This window comes from Falco biarmicus, chromosome 1 (genome assembly GCF_023638135.1).
Source record: "Falco biarmicus isolate bFalBia1 chromosome 1, bFalBia1.pri, whole genome shotgun sequence".
NCBI lineage: Eukaryota > Metazoa > Chordata > Aves > Falconiformes > Falconidae > Falco > Falco biarmicus.
The window spans coordinates 106,886,187-106,898,214 of record NC_079288.1 but is presented as its reverse complement, the minus strand read 5'-3'; the positions used below and the strand labels follow the sequence as shown (position 1 = coordinate 106,898,214).

The 12,028-nt window shown below is 42.9% G+C and overlaps 1 protein-coding gene across 4 annotated transcripts in view; it reads left to right on the top strand.

Moving 5' to 3' along the window:
* PDE5A (phosphodiesterase 5A) overlaps positions 1–12,028 on the top strand; it is a 139,691-nt gene that overhangs the window by 62,029 nt on the left and 65,634 nt on the right. For 2 of the 4 annotated variants that reach the window (XM_056357625.1, XM_056357621.1), the window contains exon 1: positions 10,943–11,227. In XM_056357625.1, coding sequence (XP_056213600.1) covers positions 11,124–11,227 — 104 coding nt within the window. In that variant the 5' untranslated portion in view covers positions 10,943–11,123. Of the gene's footprint in view, positions 1–2,334; positions 2,438–10,942; positions 11,228–11,911; positions 12,002–12,028 lie in introns of those variants that run through there. The other 2 variants (XM_056357634.1, XM_056357647.1) reach the window with 2 other exon arrangements.

Sequence of the window (12,028 nt, the reverse complement as noted above, 5' to 3'; positions counted from 1 at the left end):
TCCATATAAAATTAACAACTTTCAACCTCACTATAAAATCAAAACCATCAAGAGAATTGATTCGGTGTTTTTTTTTACTTTTGCTAGTTTTCCTTCCATGCAACTCCGTATTCTCTTATGTCCCTAAACTACTCTGAAGCCACAAAACAAGGTCATACTTTTATTTGCATACAGCCAGAGATCAAGAAATTAAGAGTCTGCCAGTATGTAACTAAAGGGAATAGCTGTGATACATCTCCTATAAACTAACAACAAGATTTTGCCTAGGACAGAAATGCTGGAAGGATAAAACTTGTGCTTGAAAGACACCTAAAGAGCAGATAGATATAAGATGTAAAATTATCAAAAGAACTAATCTGGTCGACTATCAATAACATGTTGGGTTTCATTTACACTGAAAGAACATAGAGTGGCAAATGTTTCCTGATTTGTCCTGGGTGTTCAGGACCTGAAAGTAAGAACAGAGGAAGAAATGTGATTCAGGGGGGCCTGCAGTAGCTGTTTTCCTGTAAATACAGAATCCAATCCTGTCAAATTTAATCAGCCGTGGGTTTTTCTCACAAAATCCATAAAGTCAGCTGTCAAAGATATAAGACATTGTGGCAGTTATAATCAAAATGCACCCACTGCAAATTCAGATGACACAGTATAAATGAATCTGAAGTCTGTATAAATGTACAGAAGTCCACTACCCTGATACTTTCCTGCATATGCTTGTATCTGTTACTATCACCATATGCCAGTGTTTCCCATGACTTCAGGTAGCATAAAATTCTTATAAAACACAGAAGGTCCCTCTTCTAGATCACTAACAAAGGAAAATAAAATGACAGATAAAGGCCATGTACCACATACACAAAAATTCTGCCTTTCAGTCCATTTTGCACCTCTGTCATCTGCTCTCGTCTGGAAAGGAGGAAAATAGCAGGGGATGTGTATGTGTTCAGCTCAGGACAAACTAAGAAACCAGGCTGTAGCCTGCAAGCACTCGGCTGTCCTCACAGGCTGGCCCATGCTGTGTCACATTTCATTTCCTCAAGGGTGCTCATATTACTATTGTAGCTGTGAGAACACCACACGAACTTCTGCTTCCACACAACCGTTTTACTTGGGAAATAAATAAAATTTAAAAAAAAAATCAATAAGCTCAAATAAAAATTAAGTGTTTTCTCTTTGGATTTCTAAAAAGAGACCAGACTTTGCAGCCGGAAAGCAGGAATGTCAGGCACAGCCGGTAGCTCGCAAGCAGCTGGAAAGAGTTTTAGGCTTATCAAGAGTCTCCTTAATGTTGTTGTTCTGAACTGGAATGGTTTAGCAAAATTATGTGCTTATTTCCGTATCGCCGTCCCCATGTACCTAGCTCTTTCTGGCAGCTTTGTTCTCACACAGTTTGATTCTCCCCTGGTCTAAAACCTACCCTGAAGGCCTTAAAAGTGGGGTGCCACAACAGCTAACATGCAGGTACTTGCCTCCTTCATTGGATATGAGACTTTTTGCTTTTGAAGGATGAAAGCCACAGTTCACATTTTCATAGTCTAGCAAAATAAATGTATGCCTTATTTGTAAAGTGAAAAATCCCAGGTAGCAGATCACTGATGCTTGGCTGTGCCTTCCAGGAGTACTTACATACGGCACTTCTGGCATTTTAAATCCCTAGGTGTCTAACCAACTGCTTAAAGACATGAACAGAGCCCCCTACACCCATACCGGTGTCCCCTTCAGACACTTAATACCTGTTATACTAAAGAACTGGCTGTGGCTGAGCTCCCTCAGGGCATCCCAAGAGCTTGACCCTGCCCAGGGATGAGCCAGCTACGTGCTTTCAGCCCTGAGTGGCTGAGTTTTTCCTTCGCTGGAGTCCATAGGTCAGCAGATCAGGCAGTCACCAGTGAGGTATGTGCTGTTTTCAGACACTCACATTATCCATTTGGGAGCAAAGACACCATATCAGGTCTGCCACATTGTTGACATAACTCTTTCTGTCTCTCCTAGGACATGGTATAAGCTGCCAGAAGTAGCTGTGTAAACCCCATGGCTACAGAAAGCACAGACTGAGTAAAAATCAGCTCCCCAGTGGTTTAAAAGACTAAATGCAATACTAAGAACAAGTGACTCTGCTATAATTTTAGCTACAACAGAAACTTTGTCTATAGCCTAAGTCATAATTTTTCCATTTTGTTATAGCCATCTATAGTATAGGACCAGTGACAACTATCGCTGCCCTCACTGATCTAATGGGGGACACTGATTAATAGAAAAGCTTTTAGGAGATGCAAATGGTATTTGGGTTTCAACACAAATGGCTTTATCTTGTCATTTGCATTGGTTTTACAGCAGCACGTGAAGTACCAACTATGCTAAATGCCGCAGAAACACACAGCCATGGACAAGCCCTGCCTCAGAAACCTAACAGTGTGCAGCCTGCCAGTGAGGAAATGTAAGTAGCAATTTCAGAAATGGAGCACCAAGTGTGGAAAGATACGTAGCCATGACAATTTGGACCTGATAGCTCTTGGATCGCTCACTATTTTCCTGAGAAATACGGCTTCACTTATTCAGGAAGGCAGGGGTGGTGCTGACCCACAGCTATTTGATGGGAGAGTCTAAAGATCCATTTCACTTAGTTGCTCTAATAGTTTTCTTCTTTTATTTACCAGACAGAAACTAGTTACCTAGTATCAAAAAGTTTTGAAGGCTCCAGGCCCTCAGGCTTGCCAAAGCTTTAAAAAAAATAAATGAGATGAGACAGTATGACCCTCCACCGTGGGGAACACTTTTTCATCAGATTGCAGCTGATCTGGGATCAGCAATGGTACATGGTGAATGTGCTCATTCAGACTCCCTTGGCTGAACAAATGTCTACACCACAGATGTCTTGAGGGATAGGCATGAAAACTGAAGGAGGAAATGTAAGGATCCTGGGTATGCCATACCCCTCTGAAAAAAATCAAATGGGATCCAGAAATAGACACACGCTCAGGTATAGCAACCTCTTTACAGTCTGATTGTTCTTACACATTTTGTTCTTGAGTATAATTAAAAAGCCATACAAGCCCGATATATTCATTTAGCATTGCTGCAGTTAGCCTTAGTTACAAACTAATCTCTTACACATTTTCCTTGCTTGTTCAGAACAATGGAGATTTTCTGGTTATATCTTTAGGTTATAATATCCCTGTTATACATAAGTAACCTCTCCATTCACCTTGTTTACTGTTTAATTTTTTGTTGCTTTTTCAGTCACAGATTAACGCTTTACTTAATTACCAGAGTATGTCTGTACATTGCTAAAATGCCCTGACAATTTTTATGCCCACTGCATAATACTTCAGTGATATAATCTGTGTTAACTTGTAGGCTTTGTGTTGGACTGGGTACAAACCTCCATTCCCACCCTCCCCTTCTATAAATTAAAAAAATATGTGAATATTTGATGACATAACCACTCAAGCAAGAGATATATTTGTGGTAGAGCTTCCAGTACAAAGAAGTTCTGATTCCAGTTGTGGTCTTTAGAGAGTGAAGTGTTGAATTTCATTCATAGTTATTTTTCCAGAATCAGTGATGCATATAGAATACAAATGATGTTTGTTCTCATGAATAAATCAGACCACAGTTTTACTAAAGTATGTTTCCTCCTAATGGGTCAAAAAGAGTTAATTTACTCAGTTAAGTACAGTGCAAGCTGGGTCAAGGAACACCTCATCTTTCAAAAATGCCTTCCACAAAGACCAATAGGAAATGTTCAGTTTAATTACTTTGGGGTCTGGATAAGATCAAGTCTTCTATTACTTTAAATAAATAAATGAGAGAGTATAGGTTAAGATTCAGAAAATTCTTTAAAACTTTGGCACTGGTCAAATTTATTACTTTTATCTATTTGTAGCAGGACTGCACTGTTATACAAATTTTCTGGGCACCTTAGTGTACAGCATACACTTCACACAGTTTCCAGGGCAATGTCTAAAAACCAGTTTTACTTGTTATGGTAAGGTAGAAAACAACAAAATTAGCTGCATATACACTTTTGTTAATGTTATATCCTGGGTTATGAAGATTTCATAGTGATAGTAACAAACATTACTAGAAAGATTAACCACCTCTATGCCACTAAAATACTCTTCATGTGATCTGTCACAGCAGCAATTCATATGTTCACTACTAAGATACCAAAATATCAGGAAGTAAAATAATACCTATTTAACCCTGGACATTAACCCTAAACCTCACTAAGATAAAATTTAAAAGAAGCAAACTAAGAAAAACATGTCTTGAAATCCCACATGAGTTCCCGAAGACAGAGGAAAGCAAGCATTGTTCCATTATTTAATAAGGAAATTGCAGACCATTTTGCCTGACATCAATGTCAGGAAAACTGATGGAAAGGCTGGTACAGGAAGAAATCAGTGTACAATTAAAGGGTGATAGTATAATTAATGCCAGTCAACACAGAAAATGAGTTTTGTCAGAAAAAAAACCCACAACCTTCTTATTTTCCCAAGAGATTATGAATTAGTTTGATAAAGGCAACTTCTGTAAGATTTCTGTAGGGCTTTGGCTTGTAGCTTTACAGCATTTTTGGTAAAAACCCCAGCAATGTATACCATCAGTGTGGTCCATACAAAATGGACCCAAACCATACTGAATGATCTAAACAAAAATATAAAATTATTGCTAGAAAAAGCTGCAAGTTACAAAAAGTAACAGAGTGATAAATAATGGAAAGGGCAGGCCATTAATATAGAACAACTAAGATCATTTAGTAAAGGTCTGGCCTATATTATCTGGCCAACACAGAGAAGACAAAGTTGTTCATTAAAAGAACAAAGAAAATTAGTCTCATTTCCAAGATGGAAAATGATTTTGTGAAAAGCAGTCACTCTGAAAAGAAAGAAACAGCAACAGTAGACCCAAGCAGACATGCGTTCTCAGAGCAAAGTGTAGGCAAAAGTTACTCTTACTGTACAAGATGAGGGAATAGCTGGTAGGAGTTCTTGCTGCTGTTACACCTCTCTGTGGTTTCAGAGAGATCACTACTGGGAAAACATACTGAAAAAAGCATCTCCAGTAAACCAGAAGCTTTACTGAGAGAAACGATACTAATAATTTGTGGTGATATGGAGCCTTTAGAAACTCCAGCTGTTAATATGTGAGAAGTTTGACAGAGAATTATGGTCTATGAATACAGAAATGGGATAGTAGATGGCTTTCTAATCTATCGGAAACCAACATAGTAGGCTCTATGCACGCTACTGAAGACAGATAAATGCAAAAGAAAACCAGTAAAAATGTTGAGCAGCACGGAAAACTAACTGTGTGAACAACGTACTCAGGGACATGTTGGATTCGAATCCCTGTATAATAACAATAGTCTTTCTAAAACTTTGCATTAATGCTGAACTGCTGGGTGAGGTTCCATGGCCTTTTATTAGGAAAATACGGGGAGATCATCATAAGAGTAATGTATTTTGAACCGCTGTGGATTTACTTCTCGTTTTCCCCCACAAAAGTATCCCCTTCATGTTCCATTTCTGGCATGCTATGTTATGCAAATATAGCAGAAAACCTTGGGCTGTACATACTTTCTGCTGCCCACTGTGCCAGTGCTGGTCAGACCCTCAACAGACTTTGATACATATCCTGCTCTCTTCTGCAGATACAGTATTCATCAGCTGCAAAGTCTCAAGCGAAGCAGCATCACATTTAAGAAACATAAAGAAAGAGAAGAATAGCACAGAGCTGCATGGTGGTGGGAAAGATGCCTTTAGCTACCGGGCACTGGGGCAACTCTTTATAACTGTCAATTGAAATGCAAGGAGATTGAAACTGTTAATTGAATTAAATTCTGGATCATGGACATGGGTGAAAGCTATTGTACTACTCCAGTGGAGTCAGGGTTCTCCTCCTCACACACACCTAAGCAGCCCATACAATCCTAAACAGCATGGTCCAAATTGCAAGGAAATGAAAACTTGAAAAACACCAGACTAATCTTTCATTTATATAGCTCATCACTGAGTCTCCTTCCCTCAACAACCACAAACAGGAAAAAAAGCCCCTTATAATTTGACTTCATAATTATCTGTAACTCCAAGTACAAAACCAATACTTCAACTCAAAATCACAATTACTAGTAGAAGTCCTAATAAGAGTAACTGCTAAATGAAAATAACTAACCAGCTGGTAGTTGCTAAAAGCTCTTTAAAAATAAGCTAAGTATCACGTAAATACAAAACCCATTTGTTATGCACATGAGAAGGGTCTGGAATGAAATCTGATCTACACAAGGTTCCTACTTATCTACCACCTCCTGTTTAAACTCTGCCAAACTCTACGTCTACATTAAAAGAAAGAATATGTTAATCACAGTTTCAGTATTCAACATCTCAGAAGCCCAGAAGGGTCTGCTGAATGCAACTGCGAATGGACTACGTGGGTACACAGTTACCAGGGATTGTAGCCCATCTGAACCAGTCAATGCATTGCATTTGGTGTTATCCCACGCAATACAACCATGGCGTAATCGTCCTACTTAGATCAGGGCTGTGTTTGCACATTCACTGAAGATGTGCTTCTAGCATGCAGGCACCAGAAGCTCCAGCTAGCTAAACCAGTAACAGCACTGAGAATTCCACCTAGTCCACCTACAGTTTCACCCACCTGCACCTTACCCAATCATTGCCCAGACCTCTGCCCTTCAGCAAAACTGCACTAAGCTTGGTGAGGCCAAGTACACACTTGAGGACAGGCAGAGAATTCAAAATAATCTTGATAAATTGGAGAAATGGACTGCAAGCACAGGATGAAATTAAAAAGGTTCAAGAGCAAGAAAACACAGTTAGGCAGAAGTAGGCAGATGCACAGGCAACATCTGACTACATTACAAGTATTTATAAAAAGGGAACAGAGTACAGTCGGTCACCACAAGTCAACAGTATCAGACTGTTGCCAAGAAGGTATATCCAAGGGTGACAGTATTAGGAGGGAAATAGCCCACAAGGTACCCAAAATATCCCTTCCATTTCATGTAGTGTGGATATGCATTCAACTGGATTACTAGATCCTCACTTGGTGAGACACTGCAGGAATGGTAAAGAAAATATGGCAAATGGAAAACATGACATTCAAGGAAGAATTGAATTGGCACTACTTAAGCTTAAAGGAGAGAAGACTGAGAGAGGGAGGACTTGGTAACAAGTCTTCAAATTTATCCTGAGATTTCCAATAGAAAGGAAAAAAGGTTACAATTTGAGGATATCAGTTGGCTGACGTATTAAAGGCTAATACATTAACCTCAAAATTCTAAATTACGTTTTTCAGTAGATATAGTTAGAAGTATTTTCCAGACAAATGCCTGTGTATTACAAACTTGGAGAAGCTGCTGCTTTCTCGACGTTAACAATAATTTTGCACAGTACTTTGATTGACGCAAATGCTCAATCACATTCAAATCAAAATAGGAGGAAGCTCCTATTTTACATGGCTTCCTGTAGGCCATATGCAATGCTATCCCAGAGGATAAGGCAGGTTATGCAAGGAGTGAGTAGCTCTGCCTAGCTATGTTTATTTGGGAAGCATTTCCAGTAATTATTTGGAAACGACTGAGAGAATAACCTGATAAGACATTCTCATGATTTAGTATTTTCATCAGTAAAGTAACAATTAGGTTTTAAATGAATTTGATTGTGGTTGCTATTTCACTCTTTTTATGCAACTTAAATAATGGAAGGGAAATGGAAACTTGCTTTACTAATATTAGGATTCTTCCACTGCGTGTGTGTTTGCATGTGTGTGTAAAAGTGCTGGCTAATAGAGAAGCAGAATAGTTTCCTCTACCTTATCATATTCTAGCCTCATTGGCAATATAGTACAGCCCTAAACTCGTTTTAGGAGCCAAAATGGACCAACTGTTTTCCAGATTTAAGGGATGGCAGAAAGACAGCCAATTCCCACTTCTTAGCAAAGCTAAATGCTGCTTCAATTCATCTAATGAGTAAGTCAGACAAATAAGTCAACTGTGGTGACATTTGAAACCTTATTTTCTTCTATTTTAAAGGGAAACAATATAGAAATAAATTACTTTCAAGTAAGTGTAAGTAAATATAGAGTTATTTGAGCATAAAATGTCACATAAGTACTTCTCGGATTACATACTTCCATACTTGTTCTTACTAATTAACATGAGTTAGCAGCATTTCTAATTTGTGTGCCTTACACATACAAAAAAAATTTCCACCTTTCTTACCTCCTTACATGACAATATTTGCAAAACGTACAAACAAAAGACTACAGCTAAAACGCTTTTCTGTCAACCAGTCCTGTGATAGAATGGCCTACTGCTGGAAAAGCATCCTGGCTTCTGTACGGAGCTCTCAAACATACTGCTTTGCCACAAGCCGATTTAAAACTTGACACGCTTATTTGTATCATTACTACAAACCCTTCTCAGGTTTATAGCTACTGCACATCAATTCTGTCATCCGAGTTCTGGAAACAAACTGGAAAGCTGGGCGTGAGCTAAGATACACGGAGCTTTTTCAGAGCACTTTGGAAGCCAGAATCATGGAAGACTTTTTCCACTTTTACCGTTAACTTCTTTGTTATACTTGGCCTTCATCCCCTCCTGTCACCTTAAAAATGAAAACAGCATGTTCATTATTATTCATGGAAATTCATCGGATACAGAGACAGTATCCCTTTTTCCCCCCACTGTTCCATTTTTATTTCTTTTGGGAAAGACTCTGCTATTCTTTGCTTGGGTAGCAATCCTTTGAACTGCTGCTTTACCATTGAATTTACAGGAAGATAATAATTTGCATTGGCTTTACTGATTCTTATCTGTGGGCTGAATAGCAAAGCAGTGCTGTTGCACTGCCCAACTTCCCCCTCCTTTGGTACACTGTCATACATCTACTGGCCCAGCCTGAGCAGCTGCTGGCAGGTAGAGGCAGCTTCACCTAAAGGTTCCAAGCTTTGTGGCATGATGTACAGGGATGCTGTATGCTTCTCAGCTAGCCTAGTACTCAACATAACATGTTTACAGTGCTTAGTACAATATCTGTTCTTAACTGGGGCTTACTGGATGCTACTACAGTATAAATGCTTATTTCTATTAGTGCTACTCCTGATTAGGTGAAATTGTAAAACGTATTGCAGCTGACATAATTTCATTGACCATTACCTTGTTATTCTCCTATGAGACAGAGAGAAAATCCTATCTTACTTTTTAAATACTAGTAATTATGTATTTTTGTTCAACCCTTTGTAAACAAACTCTTTCTGCCTCTTTATAGAAAAGGTATTTCCGTGTGTTTGGTCATTCTTGGTTTTCCTCTCTAGGTCACCTCTGATAATTCTGCTTTTTGAGATGTGATGAGCAGTACTATGATCAATATTCCATATGAGACCATGCAGGGAATGCCATTTCAGACATTTATGAAATCTGCATTTTACAATTGTATGTTTTAAATTTCTGTTATACTTCTTAAGCATTCTAACATGGTGTTACATTCTAAAAGCTCTGCCTAGCTTACAAGCTTTCATTGCCATGTACACTGTTAACCTCAAAACCCTTTTCCTAACACGAAACAGTTAATTTAGAAGTCTATGAGTTATGTGAAAGGTTTATTTTCTTTTTTTCTAACATACCATACTTTCCAGGCTTTAACACTAAACATTGGCTTCATTTATTGCCATGTTGTCTGTTTATGCAGTTTGCTTGGTAATTCTGTTTCCCTGCTGAAAGATTTCTCTTTGCCTTGAATAGTGTCTTGACTCTTGCAGCATATCTTAACTGGTTCATACCTTATCTTCTCTTTTGCTCTTTGGTCACTATGCAAGTTTCTCCTGCGATTCCTTTTATAACAGAGTAACATTCACGTAAAACCTCCCTTTCAGAGTGCCTCCTATTACACACAAACTCTCACACAGCCAAAAGACACACATGTCCAAGTGAGCGTTATGGGCAGATGTGACACAAAGACACAGAAGAGGAAACTTTCCCCAAGCTCATGGACAGGCTCTTAATCCCTTTGCTGTGAAGTTCCTGCTGCTGCTCCTTCTCAGGCTGCAGAATCCCACCGAGATCTCTAGATGCACTGCAAAAAAAATTGCTAAGGTGTGCAGGGATATCTGCTCTATCTGAAGAATGCTGCCTTGCATGCACTCAAAGGGGTTTAGGAGCAGCAGAAAACATTTTATATGATCTTTCTCAACTGATTACACAGGAGAATGATTTTAAAGAGCCTGTACGTCCCTTTCCCCAGAAACATGCTGCTATTTGTTATTCATATCTTACCTTCAAAGATACTGCACGTGATGACACAGGAAACCACACATGCGCATCATACTTTGTGCAAGGTCTTTTGTGAATGCAGCTTCCAAATAATTACAAGTGTGAGTGCATGCATACCTTGGAATGGAACTACAATACATGAGAGTGATGTTCAGCGTTAACCAAAATTTCAGTCCTGGCTGTGTAACATTGGAGAAAGTAGGAGCTGCGTGTCAAGCATCTTCAAAACTAGGCTGCGCTTATTGAACATGTAAAATGGATCTCAAAGCCTAACTGCAGGCATGAAGGACTGAAAAGCCAGGGCTTTAGCACCGCTTTCCAGGCTGAGGTCTGTCAAAGATCACACACTGACACCCAGGGCAAAACACTGCGAAGCAACACCCTGTTAGCACCGAAGCAGGCCGTACCTCGGGACGAGCCCCTTTGCCAGGCAGCGGGAGAACAAATTACTTTTTCACGGCTTGCCTTTGCCCCCAGCCCCGCGGGGAGCGCCCGGCCCAGCCACGCCGCCGCAGGGCCGCCCGCCGCGGGGCCGCGCACACGAGCGCGCCCTCCCGCCACCACCGCGCTGGGCACCGCCGGGGCCGGGGGCTGCCGCCGGTGCGGCCGGGTCGGGGTGGGACGGGCCGTGGTGGGGCGGGCCCGGGGCGCGGCAGCCCCCCGGGGCGCTGCGGAGGTGGAGCTGGCGGGAGATGCGCTGAGGTGCCGCCGGGGCCGGGCAGCACCTGGGAGCGGGGCGGCAGCCAGCCGGCTCCCCCCGGCCGCGAGCACAGGGCCGGCAGGGGGAAGCGGCGGCGGCCGGAGGCAGAGCGGCGGCGCGGAGCGGAGCATGGAGCGCAGCTGCCCCCCCCCGCCGGAGCGGGAAGCGGTGGAAGCGTGGCTGGACGATCACGGCGACTTTACCCGCTCTTACTTTGTTCGGAAAGCCACAAGGTAAGACGGGAGCGGCGGCGGGGAGAGGCCGGACTTTTCTTCCCAGCAAAAGGTCGCTCTTCCCTTCCCCCCCCCCCCCCCCCCCCTTTTGCCGTCTGCATTGAAAATAAAAAAAATAAAAGACAAAAAGCGCCCGCGGGGCCTCGGAGCTGCCTGCCCTGCGGCCGGCCGCGCTGTGCGGCGGTGCCTCCCGCGCCTCGGACGGCCGGGCCAGCGCCTGAGCGGAGCGCGGCGCGGTTCCCCCGCCCTCGGTGCAACTGAGTGGAAATCTGTGGGAGCCTGAGGTAACCCCTCGCCGGGAGGGCACCTTATGTCATTACTTAGTGACCCGAAACAAAGCGCTGCCCATGGCGACCTCGCTCGCTCCGTGGGCTTGTCACCTTATTCTGGCCCCTCGGCGGCCACCGGACGGCGAGGGCGATGGGTTCGGCGCCAAGGCAGGCAGCTGGCGAGGCGTGCGGGGCCGCTGAAGCCGTACGCTGTGCATTCGCGCCCGGAGCTCCCCCGGGGGCCGCGGGGGTCTGTCCGGGCGGGACACCGGCACCTCGGGGTGCGGCGGCCGCGGCGCGGAGACGCTGAGGGGAGCGGGCGCCGGGGCGGGCCGGCAGGGGGCGGCGGGCGGGGGGCAGCGCGCGGCCGGCAGGGGGCGGCCTCTCGGCGCGCGCCTGGCGGTGGCGTTGGGCTCTCGCACAGAACCTGAGGTAAAAGCCCTGAGGAGCTCGCCTGGGTGCCTCTCCCCTGGCTTGACATGCTGCCTTTTGGAGATAAGACGAGGTATTTGCTCAAACTTCCAAGTTGACA